This window comes from Panulirus ornatus, chromosome 8, assembly GCF_036320965.1.
Source record: "Panulirus ornatus isolate Po-2019 chromosome 8, ASM3632096v1, whole genome shotgun sequence".
Classification (NCBI taxonomy): Eukaryota; Metazoa; Arthropoda; class Malacostraca; order Decapoda; family Palinuridae; genus Panulirus; species Panulirus ornatus.
In genome coordinates, this window is record NC_092231.1 from 17,198,117 (window position 1) to 17,218,728 (window position 20,612).

The window sequence follows — 20,612 nt, forward strand, 5'->3', positions numbered from 1 at the left end:
AGGTTTACAGCAGCGGTGTGTGATGTCCCCCAGGGTTTTGTTTAATTTGTTTAGGGATGGGGTTTTTAGGGAGGTGAATGCAAGATTTTTGGGAAAGGGGGGGAATTTTCAAGTCTGGTGGGGTGAGAGAGTTTGGGAATGAGTCATTGTTTTTTGCTAATGATACAGCGCTGGGGGCCGGGTTTAAATGTGAGAAACTGCAAAGGGGTAACTGTTTTGGGAAAGTGTTAAAGAAGAAAGTTAAGAGTAAAGGGGGTTTAAGACCCAAGGAAATTAGGTAAAAGTGGGGTTTTTGAGGGCCAAGAAAATTTTTGGGAGGTAAGTTTGAAGGGAGAAAAACTGGGGAAGTAAAGTTTTTTTGGGTTCCTGGGATTTGGTTTGGAAAGGGTGGAACCAGGGAAGCGGAAGTGGTAAAAAAGGTGGGGGAGGGGCGAAAATCCTGGGACCCTTTAAAGGGAATGTGTGGAAGTCAGAACTTTTATCCCCGGAAAGAAAAAAATGGGTATGTTTGAAGGAATAGTGGTTCCAAAATGTTGTAGGGTTTCGGGGCCCGTGGGCTTGGATAGAGTTGTGCGCAGGAGGATGGTTTGGGGCGGGAAAGAGAAGGGTTTGGGGCCCAAGGGGGTGGGGGGGGGGGGTTGTGGGGGGGGGGGTTTGGGGAAGGGGGGGGGGTAAGTAATAAAAAGGGAAAGAGAAAAAGTGGGGAAATAAAAAGAGCGGGGTTAGAAGAAAGAAGGGGGTGTTTTGAAAGGGGGTTTTGGTCACATGGAAAAGGTGAGGAAAAGTTTTGACCAAAGGATAAATGTGTCGGAGGTGGGGGGGAACGGGGAGAATTTGGGGGAAAACCAAAAATTTGGAGGGGGAAAATGGAGTGAAAAAGATTTTTTTGTGATGGGACCCTGAACATGCAGGGGGGTGAAAGGAGGGAAAGGGGAATAGAGTGAATTGGATCGATGTGGTAAAACCGGGTTTGACGTGCTGTCAGTGGATTAATCAGGGCATGTGAAGCGTCTGGGAAAACCAAAGGAAAGCTGTGTAGGTATTTTAATATTTTGCGTGTGTGGACGTATGTAATACATGTGAAATAAAAGGGGGGGTTGGGCCTTTTCCCTTTTTCGTCTGTTTTTTTGGCCCTACCCCCCAAAAACGCGGAGACAGCGACAAAGAAAAAATTTTTAAAATTTTATATATATAAAATATAAAATTATAAAATATTATATATATTATTATATATATATATTTAATATTTTTTTTTTTTGGGGCGGGGGGGGGTCGCGGGTCTCCCGCGTTTGCGAGGTAGCGCAAGGAAACAGAAAAAAGAAAGGGCCCCAACCCCACCCCCATACCCCATTTTAATACATACGTCCACCCCACGCAAATATACATCCCTACACAGTTTTTCCAGGGTTTTTACCCCGCCCTTTCCCTCCCCTTGATTCAATCCAACCTGACAGCACCCCAACCCCAAAAAACCACACGATCCAATTCACCCAAAATTCCTCGCCCTCCTTTCCCCCTTTCCTGCATGTTCGGGCCCCCATCACCCCAAAATTTTTTTTCACTCCATTTTTCCCAACCTCCAATTTGGTCTCCCTCTTCCCTCTTTCCCCTCCACCTCCGACACATATATCCTCTTGGTCAATCTTTCCTCACTCATTCTCTCCATTTTCCCCAAACCATTTAAAAACACCCTCTTCTGCTCTCTCAACCACGCTCTTTTTATTTCCACACATCTCTCTTACCCTTACGTTACTTACTCGATCAAACCACCTCACACCACAAAATTGCCCCTAAAACACCTCTTTTCCAGCACACCCCCATCCTCCTGCGCACAACCCTACCCATACCCCCAGCCTCCAACCATACAACTTTTTTGGGAAACCACTATTCCTTCAAACATACCCATTTTTGCTTTCCGAGATAATGTTCTCGACTTCCACACATTCTTAAAGGGCTCCCAGAATTTTCGCCCCCTCCCCCACCCTATGTCCACTTCCGCTTCCAGGGTTTTCCCCCCCTCCCCAGACCCACCCCCGATATCTAAAACACTTCACTTCCTCCAGTTTTTCTCCACCAAACTCACCCCCCCAATTGTTTTACCCTCAACCCTACGGGTACCTAATAACCTTTCTTTTATTCACATTTCTCTTAACTTTCTTCTTTTACACAAATTTACCCCCCCTCAGTCACCACTTCTGCAGTTTCTCACATGAATCAGCCAACAGCGCTTATCATCGCAAAAAAACAACTGACCACTTCCCCAAACTCTCTCATCCCCAACAGCTTCATACCCTTTCCCCTCTTTCCAAAACTCTTTTCATTTTAAACCCCCCTAACAAACCCCAAACCATAAACAAATTAAACCAAACCCGGAGACAACCCCACACCCCTGCCAAAAAAACCAAAATTCACTGAAAACCAAACACCCTTCCCCTCTTCCTACACTACACATGCCCTTCATTTCCCCGATAAAAACTTTTCACTGCTTTTTAACAACTTCCTCCCACACCATATATTCTTAAACCCTTTCCCCAAGCCTCTCTATCAACTCTATCATATAATATATATTTTAATATAATAATAAAAATATAATATTTTTATATATTATTTTTTTTTTTTTTATACTTTGGGCGCTGTTTTCCCGCTTTTCGAGGTACCCCAAAAGGGAAAAAGAAAGAAAGAAATGGGCCCCCCGCCCCCCCCCCCATACACATGTAAAACAACGTCCACCCCACGCAAAATACATAAACCCACCAGCTTTCCATGGTTTACCCCAGACGCCCTTAAAATGCCCCTTTATTCAATCCACTGACAGCACGTCAACCCCTGTATACCACATTGCTCCAATTCAAAAACCCATTCCCTTTCCCTCCTTTTTACCCCCCCTCATGTTCAGGGCCCCCATCACCCCAAAATCTTTTTCACTTTCCCCTTTTCCAAACCCCCAATTTGGTCTCCCTCCTTTTCCTCGTTCCCTCCACCCCCCCGACAAATATATCCCCTTGGTTTAAATTTTTTCCTCAAAATCCCAAAATTTTCCCCCATGGCCCAAACCATTTCAAAACACCCCTTCTGCTCTCCAACCCCGCTCTTTTTATTTTTCCCCCACCCCTCCTCTTAAACCCACTTACTTTACTCGATCAAACCAAAATCACAAAAAAACTTTTTCCTCAAAAATCCTCATTTCCAGCAAATTTCCCTCCTCCTTCCAAAAACCCTTTTCCCCCCTTTTAAGCCCACCCCCTCCAAAACCTTTTCAACATTGGGGGGGGAAACCCCTTAAACCTTCAAACTACCCATTTTTGCTTTTTCCCAAAATAAGGTTCTCGACTTCCCAACACATTTTTTTCAAGGCCCCCCAAAATTTTTGCCCCCCCCCCCACCCCATGGAAAACCACTTTTTCCCCTTCCATGGTTCCCCTCCGCTGCCCGATCCACTCCCAGATATCTAAAACCTTCCCCTTCCCCCCAGTTTTTCCCATTCAAACTCACCTTCCCCCAAATTTACTTGACCCCCAACCCTACTGTACCTAATAACCTTGCTCTTAAATTCACATTTACTCTTAAATTTTTTTCTTCCACAAAACTTTAAAAAAAACCCGTCACCAAAACCTTTCTGCAGTTTTTTTACATGAATTTAGCCACCACGCTGTATCACAGCGAACAACAACTGACTCACTTCCCCAAACCCTCTCATCCCCAAAAACTTTATACTTGCCCCTCTTTTCCAAAAACTTTCATTTACCCCCTAACAACCCCAACCATAAACAAATTAAACAACCATGGAGACTCACACACCCCTGCCGCAAACCTACATTCACTGAGAACCAATCACTTTCCTCCCCTTTCCACACGTACACATCCTTACACCTCGATAAAAACTTTTTTACTGCTTTTTAACAACTTTCCCCCCACAAACCCTATATTCTTAATACCTTTTCCCCAGGCATCTCTATCCAAATCTACAATGCCTTCTCCCCGATCCCTAAAAGCTACTACAAAAACCAATTTTTGCTTTTCTAAGTATTTCTCACATACATTCTTCAAAGCAAACACCTGATCCACACATCCTCTACCACTTCTGAAACCACATGCTCTTCCCCAATCTGATGCTCTGTACATGCCTTCACCTCTCAATCAATACCCTCCCATATAATTTACCAGGAATACTCAACAAACTTGTACCTCTGTAATTTGAGCACTCACTCTTATCCCCTTTGCCTTTGTACAATGGCACTATGCACGCATTCCGCCAATCCTCAGGCACCTCACCATGAGTCATACATACATTGAAAATCCTTACCAACCAGTCAACAGCACAGTCACCCACTTTCTTAAGAAATTCAACTGCAATACCATCCACTCCAACCACCTTGATGCATTTCATCTAAAGCATGGCTTTCACCACCTCTTCTCTCTTCCTCAAATCACTCTCCCATGACTCTTATTTTGCATAGCAAACTGAACAAAACACCCTATATCTCCCACTTTATCATCAAACACATTTAACAGTCCCTCAAAATAACAATGTCATCTCCTCCTCAAAACATCAACACCTGTTTTCACTTCCCATTTTGCCCACTTCACCAATGTTCCTATTTGTTCCCTTGTCTTTCGTACATTATTTACCTCCTTTCAAAACATCTTATTCTACCAGAAGTTTATTGATATTCACTCACTCTAACTCTAATTTGCCCTATTTTTCAACCCCTGCACCTTCCTCTTGACCTGCCACTTTCTCTTAAACATCTTCCAATCAGTTGCACTCCTTCCCTGTAAGTACTGCCCAAAAGCCACTGTTTTCTTTTTCTCTAGCAACTTTAATTCTTCATCCCACCACTCAATACCCTTTATAAACTCCCCTCTCTCACGTCACATGCATCTCTTGCACGTGCCATCACTGCTTCCCTAAATACCTTTCATTTCTCCCCTCACTTTATTTACTTCAACTTTTGACATTCTACACTCAATCTTTTCTACTATATCTTTACTCAAGCCTCTTTTCCAAGTTCATTCATTCTCACCACTCTCTTCCCTCTGACATTGTTACCTCTTGTTCAAAAACATCAACAAGTCTTCACTCTTGCCTCCACAAGACAGTGATCAGAAGTCTCAACAGCTGCCCCTCCCCGTATATTCATATTCAAAAGTGTCTCCTTTACAGGACTATCAAGTGATATGCAGTCCAATAATAAATGCTGACCATCTCTCCTATTCATATACATAAAGTTCTGTATATCCCTTTTTGAACCAGGTATTCCCGATCACCACTCCTTTTTCAGCACACAACTCCACAAGCTCTTCACCATTTCCAATTATAACACTTAACACTCCATTCCTCCCAATGATACCCTCAATGGCCACATTACGTACCTTTGCATTTAAATCACCAATCACTAATATCCAGTCTCTTACATCAAAACTGCTGACACACTCACTCAATTGCTCCCAAAGCACCAATCGCCCATCCCTTGCTGTCTACTTTCAGTTTTACCTATGTCAATCTATATTTTAATTCCTAACACTCAATTATACCCTCACATGACTCCTGCTACAGGAGTAGTGCTTCTCCTCCCTTTTTCAATGCTAAACCTAATATCCTTACTTTTATTTGCTTTTACTATCAACTTTCTCCTTTCAAGTACTTTCCCAAACTCAGACACCAGCTTCTGCAGTTTCTCAATCAACTCTGCCACCAGTTCCTTATCGTCAGCAAACAAAAACTAAGTTGCATTTCAGGTCCCGACCTCCAGCAAACTGCACATTCACTCCTCTCTCCAAGATCCTAGCATTCAACTCCCTCACTACCCATCCATTAACAGATTAAACAGCCATGGTGACATCACACACCCCTGCCACATCCCCACCTTCACCTTAAACCACTCACCCTCCTATCTACCTACTCACACACACACTATTCTCTTCATAAAAACTCCTCACTGCTTCTATTAGCTTTCCTCCCACACCAAATACGTGTAGCAACTTCAACAGCAGATCTCTACAGACCATATCATATGCTTTCTCCAGATCTCTCAGGATTTTTCACATACATTCTTCAAAGAAAATGTCTGATCCACATATCCTCAACCACTCCTAAAACCCCACAGTTGTTCCCACCTGATGCTGTGTGCATGCCAACACCCTCTCAACAATCACTCTTCCATACAACTTACCAGGCACACTTGAAATCATACACCTGTACTTCAAACACTCACTTTCAACCCAAAAACTTTTATACAATGGCACTATACAAGCATTCTACCACTCCTCAAGCATCTCCCCATGATCCAAATACACACAGAAAATACTAACATATCAATGAACAATGTAGTCAGCTCTTTATCAAAGAAATTCTACTGCAATACTATCCACTCCAGCTGCCTTGCCACATCTCACCTTACACAAACCATTCGTCATGATTATTTCACTTTTCATACCTTCCTGACCCAAACACTCACCATTTGTCACCCTAACATCAAACACATTCAACAATCCTTCAAAATACGAATTCCATTTCCTCTTCACTTCATCTCAGCATGTCACTACTAACCACATTTACCCTCATCACTGATGTTCCCATTTGTTCAAATTTTTTCTCACACTATTAACCTTACAAAAACACTTTCATCCTTAAGTTTGTTGCTACTTGCTAACTGACTCATGTGCAACTCTTATTCAGCTCCAGCACCTTTCTCTTGACCTTCTGCTTAGTCTTGCACATCTCCCAATCACACACACTCATTCCCTGTAAGTACCACCCCAAAATCTCTCTTTTCTCTTTCACTAGCAACTAAACTTATTCATCTTATCCCCCACTAACATATTTACATCAGCCATCTCCCACCTTCTGCATACCACACACTTCTCTCAAAACATGCCAGAAAAAGAATACTCTACCTTATAATTTCCTCGGGACTTCTTGGGTTTCTTCTGCTCCTGTACCATTGTTAGAATGGATTCAGTTTGTCCATCTCTCACTAAGGTAACCACCAGCTCACCACCTTGATTTGATAAACGCATCACCTGTGTAATGTAAAGAAAAGAGCGAAAACATATAAAGAATTTATGGAGGCCTGAGACACAGTTGTAACCTGGGACTCCAAATAAAAAAAAAAGTAGGTTAAGTCTAATGGCAAGGTACAGTTACAGGATGCTCCCAATAATGTATGTGCAGGGACAGTTACTTTCCAACATCAAAGAACAATATAAAGTGAATCCTCCTCATCTGGGATATTCTCATTTAAAGAAATTAGGAAATATGAATATATGGAGTATTTGAAGGACTGTTGAGTGTGTTAGATGACAGCAGATGTTGAGTGTTTGGGCATGAAGATATGTGAAATGAGAAAGTCATGGCAAACAGTTTCATGAAAAGAAAAGTGGTGGTGAAAGCCTTGCATCAGATGAACTGTGGCTAAGTGGACAGGATTCCAGGTGAATTTCTCAAGAAAGAAGGGGGGAGGGGATGATAAGATTATCACTGTATGTAAGGCTTAAGGTAAGATGCCTCAGGACTAGCCAAATGCATGTATATATAAAGGCAAGGGGAACAAAAGCAAAAGACCAAATTACAGATGTTTAAGTCAGGGGAGGACGTGCGTACCAGGTGTTTGCAATGAACAAATGCTTGGAGAAGGATATATATGTGGCATTTATGGATCAGGAATAAAAGTATGATAGGGAAGAGAACAATGTCTTGTGGAAGAAGCTATGATTATATGGTGTGGGAGGAAAATTTCTACAAGCAGAGGAGTTTTCTTCAACTGAGTAAGGCTTGCATGCAAGAATGGTGACTGATTGTCACCATGGCTGTTTAGCAAACAATTAACTCACCTCCCAGGCCTCTCCTCCCACTAAGACTGCACACTCAATCCCCTCTCCTGAACTCTTTCATTTACCTCCCTAATCACCCAATCCATAAACAAATTAAACAACCACGTTGACATCACACACCCCTGCAGCAGACCGACCTTCACTAGGAACCAATCACCAATTTCCTCTCTTCCTACTCATACAAATGCCTTGCAACCTTGGTAAAAACTCACTGCATCTAGCAACTAACCTCTCACACCATACATTCTTAAGACCTTCCACAAAGAATCTCTATCAACCCTATCATATGTTTTCTCCAGATCCATAAATGCCAACTACGAATCTATCTGTTTTTCCAAGTATTTCTCACACACATTCTTCAATGCAAACACCAGATCCAAAGATCCTCTGCCACTTCTGAAACCACATTGCTCCTCCCCAATCTGATGCTCTGTACATGCCTTCATCCTCTAAATCAGTACCCTACCATACAATTTTCCAGTATACTCAACAAACATTTACCACTAAGGTTTGAACTCACCTTTATCCCATTTGCCTTTGTACAATGGCATAATACATGCATTCTGCCAATCATCAGGCACTTCACCATGACCCAGGAATACACTGAATATTCTTACCAACAAATCAACAACACAGTCACCCCATTTCTTAATAAATTCAACTGCAATACCATCCAAACCCCCAACCTTGCCAGATTTCATCTTCCACATGGCTTTCACCACCTCTTCTTTCTTTACCCAACCACTCTCCCCAACTCTCACTTTGCACACCACCTTGACCAAAACATCCTGTATCTGCCACTCTATCATCAAACACATTCAACAATCCTTCAAAATACTCCCTCCATCACTACCTGTTATCACTTCCCCCATTGTCCCCTTCACCAACGATCCCATTTGTTCTCTTGTTTATCACACATTACTTACCTCCTTCCAAACCATCCTTTTATTCTCCCAAAAGTTTAATGATACCCTCTCACCCCAACTCTCAACTGCCCCATCTTTCAACCCTTGCACCTTCTTGACCTCCTGCCGCTTTCTCTCATACATCTCTCTGTCATTTGCACTTATCCTATGTAAGTATTGTCCAAACAGCGCTCTTTTCTCTTTCATTAACAACTTTCTTCATCCCATGACTTACTACCCTTTCTAATTTGCCCACCTTCCACCTTTCTCATGCCACATATATCTCTTGCACATGCCATCACTGCTTCTGTAAATACATCCCATTCCTCACCCACTCCCCTCACATCATTGCTTTCTCCTTCTGCCATTCTACACTCAATCTCTCTTGGCATTTCCTCACATTAAGTCTCCTTTCCAAGCACACTTACACTCACCATTCCCTTCTCCCCTACATTATATCTTCTTTTTTGAAATCTCACCTGCTGCCCCCCTCAGCACATTTACATCCAAAAGTCTCTTCTACACATCTATCAATTAATACCTAATCTAATAATGCCCTTTGACCATCTCTCCTACTCACATATGAATATTTGTGTATATCTCTTTATAAACCAGGTATTCCAATCACCAGTCTTTTTTCAGCACACAAATCCACAAAATCTTCACCATTTCCATTCACAACACTGAATACCCCATGCATACCACTTATAACCTCAACTGCCAAATTACTCGTTTTCGCATTCAAATCATCCTTCAGTAATGCCCAGCCTCATGCACCATAAATGCTGACATACTCACTCAGCTGTATGCAGTCTGTTGGAGATAAGAGGCTCTGGGAAGCGAGTCAAATGTTGTTCACTGATGATATGGCCCTAGTGGCCAATTTGAGTAAGAAACTGCAGAAGTTAGTGACTGAGTTTGGAAAAGTGTGTTAGGAGAAAGTTGAGAGTAAATGTGAATAAGAGCAAGGTTATTTAAAGTTCAGTAAGGTTGAGGGACAGGTTAATTGGGATGTAAGTTTGAATGGAGAAAAATTGGAGGAAGTGAAGTATTTTAGATATCTGGGAGTGGACTTAGCAGCAAATGGAACCATGAAAGCAGAAGCGAGTCACAGGATGGGGAGGGGGTGAGGGTTCTGGGAGCAATAAAGAATGTGTGGGAAAGCAAAACTAGGTATGTTTGAAGGAATAGTAGTTCCAACAATGTTATAAAGTTGTGAGGCATGGGCTATATTATATAGATAAGGTTGTATGGAGGAGGGTGGGAGGTGTTGCAAAAGAAACATCTGAGAACAATATGTGGTGTGAGGTAGTTTGATCGAGTAAATAATGAAAAGGTAAGAGAGATGTATGGAAATAAAAAGAATATGGTTGAGGGAGCAGAGGAGGGTGTGTTGAAATGGTTTAGACATACAGGATGAATGAGCGAGGAAAGATTGGCAAAGAGGGTATATGTGACAGAGGTGGAGGGAACAAGGAGAAGCAGGAGACCAAACTGGAGGTGGAAGGATGGAGTGAAAAAAAATTTTGAGCGATCGGGGCCTGAACATACAGGAGGGTAAGAGGCATGCAAGGAATAGTGTGGATTGAAACCAAGGTCGACATGCTGTCAGTGAACTGAACCAGGGCATATGAAACGTCTGGGGTAAACCATGGAAAGGTCTGTAGGGTCTGGATGTGGATAGGGAGCTGTGGTTTCGGTGCATTACACATGACAGTTAGTGACTGAGTGTGAATGAATGTGGCCTTTTTGTCAGTTTTCCAGGTGCTGCCTCGCTGAAGCAGGGGGTAACAATGCTGTTTCGTGTGGGACAGGGTAGCACCAGGAATGGATGAAGGCAAGCAAGTATGAATATGTACATGTGTATATATATGTCATGTATTTATATATTTATACATATATATACATATACATAGCAACATATATATGTGCTGGAAATGAGTTTTTTGAGGACAATATGTGGTGTGAGGTGGTTTTGATCAAATAAGTGATGAAAGGGTAAGAGAGATGTGTGGTAATAAAAAGAATGTGGTTGAGAGAGCAGAAGAGGATGTTTTGAAATGGTTTGGTCACATGGAGAGAATGAGTGAGGAAAGATTGACGAAGAGGATATATGTGTCAGAGGTGGAGGGAATGAAAAGTGGGAGACCTAATTGGAGATGAAAAGATGGAGTGAAAAAGATTTTGAGTGATCGGGGCCTGAACATGCAGGAGGGTGAAAGGCGTGCAAGGAATAGAGTGAATTGGAACGATGTGATATACCGGGGTCAACGTGCTGTCAATGGATTGAGCCAGGGTATGTGGAGTGTCTTGGGTAAACCATGGAAAGTTTTGTGGGGCCTGGATGGGGAAAGGGAGCTGCGGTTTCGGTGCATTATACATGACAGCTAGAGACTGAGTGTGAATGAATGTGGCCTTTCTTGTCTTTTCCTAGCGCTACCTCGTGCACATGCGGGGGGAAGGGGCTATCATTTCATGTGTGGTGGGGTGGCGATGGGAATGAATAAGGGCAGACAGTATGAATTATGTACATGTGTATGTAGGTATATGTCTGTGTGTGTATATATATGTATACATTGAGATGTATAGGTATGTATATGTGCGTGTGTGGACATGTATGTATATACATGTTTATGTGGGTGGGTTGGGCCATTCTTTCATCTGTTTCCTTGCGCTACCTCGCTAGCACTACCCCTCTAACGCAGGAGACAGCGATAAAATATAATAAAATATATATATATATTTTTTTTTTTTTTTTTTTTTTTTTATACTTTGTCGCTGTCTCCCGCGTTTGCGAGGTAGCGCAAGGAAACAGACGAAAGAAATGGCCCAACCCCCCCCCCATACACATGTATATACATACGTCCACACACGCAAATATACATACCTACACAGCTTTCCATGGTTTACCCCAGACGCTTCACATGCCTTGATTCAATCCACTGACAGCACGTCAACCCCGGTATACCACATCGCTCCAATTCACTCTATTCCTTGCCCTCCTTTCACCCTCCTGCATGTTCAGGCCCCGATCACACAAAATCTTTTTCACTCCATCTTTCCACCTCCAATTTGGTCTCCCTCTTCTCCTCGTTCCCTCCACCTCCGACACATATATCCTCTTGGTCAATCTTTCCTCACTCATTCTCTCCATGTGCCCAAACCACTTCAAAACACCCTCTTCTGCTCTCTCAACCACGCTCTTTTTATTTCCACACATCTCTCTTACCCTTACGTTACTTACTCGATCAAACCACCTCACACCACACATTGTCCTCACACATCTCATTTCCAGCACATCCATCCTCCTGCGCACATCTCTATCCATAGCCCACGCCTCGCAACCATACAACATTGTTGGTACCACTATTCCTTCAAACATACCCATTTTTGCTTTCCGAGATAATGTTCTCGACTTCCACACATTCTTCAAGGCTCCCCAGAATTTTAGCCCCCTCCCCCACCCTATGATCCACTTCCGCTTCCATGGTTCCATCCGCTGCCAGATCCACTCCCAGATATCTAAAACACTTCACTTCCTCCAGTTTTTCTCCATTCAAACTCACCTCCCAATTGACTTGACCCTCAACCCTACTGTACCTAATAACCTTGCTCTTATTCACATTTACTCTTAACTTTCTTCTTCCACACACTTTACCAAACTCAGTCACCAGCTTCTGCAGTTTCTCACATGAATCAGCCACCAGCACTGTATCATCAGCGAACAACAACTGACTCACTTCCCAAGCTCTCTCATCCCCAACAGACTTCATACTTGCCCCTCTTTCTAAGACTCTTGCATTTACCTCCCTAACAACCCCATCCATAAACAAATTAAACAACCATGGAGACATCACACACCCCTGCCGCAAACCTACATTCACTGAGAACCAATCACTTTCCTCTCTTCCTACACGTACACATGCCTTACATCCTCGATAAAAACTTTTCACTGCTTCTAACAACTTCCCTCCCACACCATATATTCTTAATACCTTCCACAGAGCATCTCTATCAACTCTATCATATGCCTTCTCCAGATCCATAAATGCTACATACAAATCCATTTGCTTCTCTACGTATTTCTCACATACATTCTTCAAAGCAAACACCTGATCCACACATCCTCTACCACTTCTGAAACCACACTGCTCTTCCCCAATCTGATGCTCTGTACATGCCTTCACCCTCTCAATCAATACCCTCCCATATAATTTACCAGGAATACTCAACAAACTTATACCTCTGTAATTTGAGCACTCACTCTTATCCCCTTTGCCTTTGTACAATGGCACTATGCACGCATTCCGCCAATCCTCAGGCACCTCACCATGAGTCATACATACATTAAATAACCTTACCAACCAGTCAACAATACAGTCACCCCCTTTTTTAATAAATTCCACTGCAATACCATCCAAACCTGCTGCCTTGCCGGCTTTCATCTTCCGCAAAGCTTTCACTACCTCTTCTCTGTTTACCAAATCATTTTCCCTAACCCTCTCACTTTGCACACCACCTCGACCAAAACACCCTATATCTGCCACTCTGTCATCAAACACATTCAACAAACCTTCAAAATACTCACTCCATCTCCTTCTCACATCACCGCTACTTGTTATCACCTCCCCATTTACGCCCTTCACTGAAGTTCCCATTTGCTCCCTTGTCTTACGCACCTTATTTACCTCCTTCCAGAACATCTTTTTATTCTCCCTAAAATTTAATGATACTCTCTCACCCCAACTCTCATTTGCCCTTTCTTTCACCTCTTGCACCTTTCTCTTGACCTCCTGTCTCTTTCTTTTATACATCTCCCACTCAATTGTATTTTTTCCCTGCAAAAATCGTCCAAATGCCTCTCTCTTCTCTTTCACTAATACTCTTACTTCTTCATCCCACCACTCACTACCCTTTCTAATCAACCCACCTCCCACTCTTCTCATGCCACAAGCATCTTTTGCGCAATCCATCACTGATTCCCTAAATACATCCCATTCCTCCCCCACTCCCCTTCCTTCCATTGTTCTCACCTTTTTCCATTCTGTACTCAGTCTCTCCTGGTACTTCCTCACACAGGTCTCCTTCCCAAGCTCACTTACTCTCACCACCCTCTTCACCCCAACATTCACTCTTCTTTTCTGAAAACCCATAGAAATCTTCAAGTACAAGTATTCTTAATCCCCTATCGCCAGGGATATATATATATATATATATATATATATATATATATATATTTTCTTCTTTGTCGGTCTCCCGCGTTTGCGAGGTAGCGCAAGGAAACAGACGAAAGAAATGGCCCAACCCCCCCCATACACATATATATACATACGTCCACACACGCAAATATACATACCTACACAGCTTTTCATGGTTTACCCCAGACGCTTCACATGCCCTGATTCAATCCACTGACAGCACGTCAACCCCGGTATACCACATCGCTCCAATTCACTCTATTCCTTGCCCTCCTTTCACCCTCCTGCATGTTCAGGCCCCGATCACACAAAATCTTCTTCACTCCATCTTTCCACCTCCAATTTGGTCTCCCTCTTCTCCTCGTTCCCTCCACCTCCGACACATATATCCTCTTGGTCAATCTTTCCTCACTCATTCTCTCCATGTGCCCAAACCATTTCAAAACACCCTCTTCTGCTCTCTCAACCACGCTCTTTTTATTTCCACACATCTCTCTTACCCTTACGTTACTTACTCGATCAAACCACCTCACACCACACATTGTCCTCAAACATCTCATTTCCAGCACATCCATCCTCCTGCGCACAACTCTATCCATAGCCCACGCCTCGCAACCATACAACATTGTTGGAACCACTATTCCTTCAAACATACCCATTTTTGCTTTCCGAGATAATGTTCTCGACTTCCACACATTCTTCAAGGCTCCCAGAATTTTCGCCCCCTCCCCCACCCTATGATCCACTTCCGCTTCCATGGTTCCATCCGCTGCCAGATCCACTCCCAGATATCTAAAACACTTCACTTCCTCCAGTTTTTCTCCATTCAAACTCACCTCCCAATTGACTTGACCCTCAACCCTACTGTACCTAATAACCTTGCTCTTATTCACATTTACTCTTAACTTTCTTCTTTCCACACACTTTACCAAACTCAGTCACCAGCTTCTGCAGTTTCTCACATGAATCAGCCACCAGCGCTGTATCATCAGCGAACAACAACTGACTCACTTCCCAAGCTCTCTCATCCCCAACAGACTTCATACTTGCCCCTCTTTCCAAAACTCTTGCATTCACCTCCCTAACAACCCCATCCATAAACAAATTAAACAACCATGGAGACATCACACACCCCTGCCGCAAACCTACATTCACTGAGAACCAATCACTTTCCTCTCTTCCTACACGTACACATGCCTTACATCCTCGATAAAAACTTTTCACTGCTTCTAACAACTTGCCTCCCACACCATATATTCTTAATACCTTCCACAGAGCATCTCTATCAACTCTATCATATGCCTTCTCCAGATCCATAAATGCTACATACAAATCCATTTGCTTTTCTAAGTATTTCTCACATACATTCTTCAAAGCAAACACCTGATCCACACATCCTCTACCACTTCTGAAACCACACTGCTCTTCCCCAATCTGATGCTCTGTACATGCCTTCACCCTCTCAATCAATACCCTCCCATATAATTTACCAGGAATACTCAACAAACTTATACCTCTGTAATTTGAGCACTCACTCTTATCCCCTTTGCCTTTGTACAATGGCACTATGCACGCATTCCGCCAATCCTCAGGCACCTCACCATGAGTCATACATACATTAAATAACCTTACCAACCAGTCAACAATACAGTCACCCCCTTTTTTAATAAATTCCACTGCAATACCATCCAAACCTGCTGCCTTGCCGGCTTTCATCTTCCGCAAAGCTTTTACTACCTCTTCTCTGTTTACCAAATCATTTTCCCTAACCCTCTCACTTTGCACACCACCTCGACCAAAACACCCTATATCTGCCACTCTATCATCAAACACATTCAACAAACCTTCAAAATATTCACTCCATTTCCTTCTCACATCACCACTACTTGTTATCACCTCCCCATTTGCGCCCTTCACTGAAGTTCCCATTTGCTCCCCTTTTCTTACGCACTTTATTTACCTCCTTCCAGAACATCTTTTTATTCTCCCTAAAATTTAATGATACTCTCTCACCCCAACTCTCATTTGCCCTTTTTTTCACTCTTGCACCTTTCTCTTGACCTCCTGTCTCTTTCTTTTATACATCTCCCACTCAATTGTATTTTTTCCCTGCAAAAATCGTCCAAATGCCTCTCTCTTCTCTTTCACTAATACTCTTACTTCTTCATCCCACCACTCACTACCCTTTCTAATCAACCCACCTCCCACTCTTCTCATGCCACAAGCATCTTTGCGCAATCCATCACTGATTCCCTAAATACATCCCATTCCTCCCCCACTCCCTTACTTCCATTGTTCTCACCTTTTCCATTCTGTACTCAGTCTCTCCTGGTACTTCCTCACACAGGTCTCCTTCCCAAGCTCACTTACTCTCACCACCCTCTTCACCCCAACATTCACTCTTCTTTTCTGAAAACCCATAGAAATCTTCAAGTACATGTATTCTTAATCCCCTATCGCCAGGGATATATATATATATATATATATATATATATATATATATATATATTTTCTTCTTTGTCGGTCTCCCGCGTTTGCGAGGTAGCGCAAGGAAACAGACGAAAAAGAAATGGCCCAACCCCCCCCATACACATATATATACATACGTCCACACACGCAAATATACATACCTACACAGCTTTTCATGGTTTACCCCAGACGCTTCACATGCCCTGATTCAATCCACTGACAGCACGTCAACCCCGGTATACCACATCGCTCCAATTCACTCTATTCCTTGCCCTCCTTTCACCCTCCTGCATGTTCAGGCCCCGATCACACAAAATCTTCTTCACTCCATCTTTCCACCTCCAATTTGGTCTCCCTCTTCTCCTCGTTCCCCCCACCTCCGACACATATATCCTCTTGGTCAATCTTTCCTCACTCATTCTCTCCATGTGCCCAAACCATTTCAAAACACCCTCTTCTGCTCTCTCAACCATGCTCTTTTTATTTCCACACATCTCTCTTACCCTTACGTTACTTACTCGATCAAACCACCTCACACCACACATTGTCCTCAAACATCTCATTTCCAGCACATCCATCCTCCTGCGCACAACTCTATCCATAGCCCACGCCTCGCAACCATACAACATTGTTGGAACGACTATTCCTTCAAACATAGCCATTTTTGCTCTCCGAGATAATGTTCTCGACTTCCACACATTCTTCAAGGCTCCCAGAATTTTCGCCCCTCCCCACCCTATGATCCACTTCCGCTTCCATGGTTCCATCCGCTGACAGATCCACTCCCAGATATCTAAAACACTTCATTTCCCTCCAGTTTTTCTCCATTCAAACTCACCTCCCAATTGACTTGACCTCACCCTACTGTACCTAATAACCTTGCTCTTATTCACATTTACTCTTAACTTTCTTCTTTCACACACTTTACCAAACTCAGTCACCAGCTTCTGCAGTTTCTCACATGAATCAGCCACCAGCGCTGTATCATCAGCGAACAACAACTGACTCACTTCCCAAGCTCTCTCATCCCCAACAGACTTCATACTTGCCCCTCTTTCCAAAACTCTTGCATTCACCTCCCTAACAACCCCATCCATAAACAAATTAAACAACCATGGAGACATCACACACCCTGCCGCAAACCTACATTCACTGAGAACCAATCACTTTCCTCTCTTCCTACACGTACACATGCCTTACATCCTCGATAAAAACTTTTCACTGCTTCTAACAACTTGCCTCCCACACCATATATTCTTAATACCTTCCACAGAGCATCTCTATCAACTCTATCATATGCCTTCTCCAGATCCATAAATGCTACATACAAATCCATTTGCTTTTCTAAGTATTTCTCACATACATTCTTCAAAGCAAACACCTGATCCACACATCCTCTACCACTTCTGAAACCACACTGCTCTTCCCCAATCTGATGCTCTGTACATGCCTTCACCCTCTCAATCAATACCCTCCCATATAATTTACCAGGAATACTCAGCAAACTTATACCTCTGTAATTTGAGCACTCACTCTTATCCCCTTTGCCTTTGTACAATGGCACTATGCACGCATTCCGCCAATCCTCAGGCACCTCACCATGAGTCATACATACATTAAATAACCTTACCAACCAGTCAACAATACAGTCACCCCCTTTTTTAATAAATTCCACTGCAATACCATCCAAACCTGCTGCCTTGCCGGCTTTCATCTTCCGCAAAGCTTTTACTACCTCTTCTCTGTTTACCAAATCATTTTCCCTAACCCTCTCGCTTTGCACACCACCTCGACCAAAACACCTATATCTGCCACTCTATCATCAAACACATTCAACAAACCTTCAAAATACTCACTCCATCTCCTTCTCACATCACCACTACTTGTTATCACCTCCCCATTTGCGCCCTTCACTGAAGTTCCCATTTGCTCCCTTGTCTTACGCACTTTATTTACCTCCTTCCAGAACATCTTTTTATTCTCCCTAAAATTTAATGATACTCTCTCACCCCAACTCTCATTTGCCCTTTTTTTCACCTCTTGCACCTTTCTCTTGACCTCCTGTCTCTTTCTTTTATACATCTCCCACTCAATTGCATTTTTTCCCTGCAAAAATCGTCCAAATGCCTCTCTCTTCTCTTTCACTAATACTCTTACTTCTTCATCCCACCACTCACTACCCTTTCTAATCAACCCATCTCCCACTCTTCTCATGCCACAAGCATCTCTTGCGCAATCCATCACTGATTCCCTAAATACATCCCATTCCTCCCCCACTCCCCTTACTTCCATTGTTCTCACCTTTTTCCATTCTGTACTCAGTCTCTCCTGGTACTTCCTCACACAAGTCTCCTTCCCAAGCTCACTTACTCTCACCACCTCTTCACCCCAACATTCACTCTTCTTTTCTGAAAACCCATACTAATCTTCACCTTAGCCTCCACAAGATAATGATCAGACATCCCTCCAGTTGCACCTCTCAGCACATTAACATCCAAAAGTCTCTCTTTCGCGCGCCTGTCAATTAACACGTAATCCAATAACGCTCTCTGGCACCTCTCCTACTTACATAAGTATACTTATGTATATCTCGCTTTTTTAAACCAGGTATTCCCAATCATCAGTCCTTTATCAGCACATAAATCTACAAGCTCTTCACCATTTCCATTTACAACACTGAACACCCCATGTATACCAATTTTCCCTCAACTGCCACATTACTCACCTTTGCATTCAAATCACCCATCACTATAACCCGGTCTCGTGCATCAAAACCACTAACACACTCATTCAGCTGCTCCCAAAACACTTGCCTCTCATGATCTTTCTTCTCATGCCCAGGTGCATATGCACCAATAATCACCCAACTCTCTCCATCAACTTTCAGTTTTACCCATATTAATCGAGAATTTACTTTCTTACATTCTATCACATACTCCCACAACTCCTGTTTCAGGAGTATTGCTACTCCTTCCCTTGCTCTTGTCTTCTCACTAACCCATGACTTTACTCCCAAGACCTTCCCAAACCACTCTTCCCCTTTACCCTTGAGCTTCGTTTCACTCAGAGCCAAAACATCCAGGTTCCTTTCCTCAAACATACTACCTATCTCTCCTTTTTTCACATCTTGGTTACATCCACACACATTTAGGCACCCCAATCTGAGCCTTCGAGGAGGATGAGCACTCCCGCGTGACTCCTTCTTCTGTTTCCCATTTTAGAAAGTTAAAATTGACGAGAACTACTATTGACGTTTGTGTAAATAAATTATACATTTCCTTTTTACATAGCCAGAGGTTGAACCAGTATGTGACTCATTTTTCATTTTATTTCAAGCTAGAAGTTTCAGTTTTCTAAATTGTTTCTTACATTTTTCATATTTTATATATAGGGTGTGTGTGTGTGTGTGTGTGTGTGTATATGTGCGTATGTGTGTGTATATATATATTTTATAAAATATATTTTATATATATATATATATATATTATATATATATATATTATCCCTGGGGATAGGGGTGAAAGAATACTTCCCACGCATTCCTCGCGTGTCGTAGAAAGCGACTAGAGGGGAGGGAGCGGGGGGCCAGAAATCCTCCCCTCCTTGTACTTTTTTAACTTTCTAAAATGGGAAACAGAAGAATATATATATATATATATTATATATATATATATATATATATATGGGGTAAACCATGGAAAGTTCTGTGGGGCCCTGGATGTGGAAAGGGAGCTGTGGTTTCGGTGCATTATTACATGACAGCTAGAGACTGAGTGTGAACGAATGTGGCCTTTGTAGTCTTTTCCCTAGCGCTACTTCGCACACATGAGGGGGGAGGGGGGTTGGTTATTTCATGTGTCGTGAGGTGGCGATGGGAATGAATAAAGGCAGGACAGTATGAATTATCCCTGGGGATAGGGGATTAAGAATACTTCCCACGTATTCCCTGCGTGTCGTAGAAGGCGACTAAAAGGGGAGGGAGCGGGAGGCTGAAAATCCTCCCCTCTCATTTTATTTTTTAATTTTCCAAAAGAAGGAACAGAGGGGGCCAGGTGAGGATATTCCACAAAGGCCCAGTCCTCTGTTCTTAATGCTACCTCGCTAACGCAGGAAATGGCGAATAGTTTAAAAGGAAACAGACGAAAGAAATGGCCCAACCCACCCCCATACCACATGTATATACTACGTCCACACACGCAAATATACA

General features: G+C 42.8%; 1 protein-coding gene across 7 annotated transcripts in view; it reads right to left on the reverse strand.

The window, feature by feature from the left end:
- Positions 1-20,612, reverse strand: part of LOC139749847 (tudor domain-containing protein 7-like) — a 406,719-nt gene that overhangs the window by 360,461 nt on the left and 25,646 nt on the right. For all 7 annotated transcript variants that reach the window (XM_071664170.1, XM_071664167.1, XM_071664165.1 and 4 more), the window contains one exon: positions 6,898-7,023. In XM_071664170.1, coding sequence (XP_071520271.1) covers positions 6,898-7,023 — 126 coding nt within the window. The remainder of the gene's footprint in view (positions 1-6,897; positions 7,024-20,612) is intronic.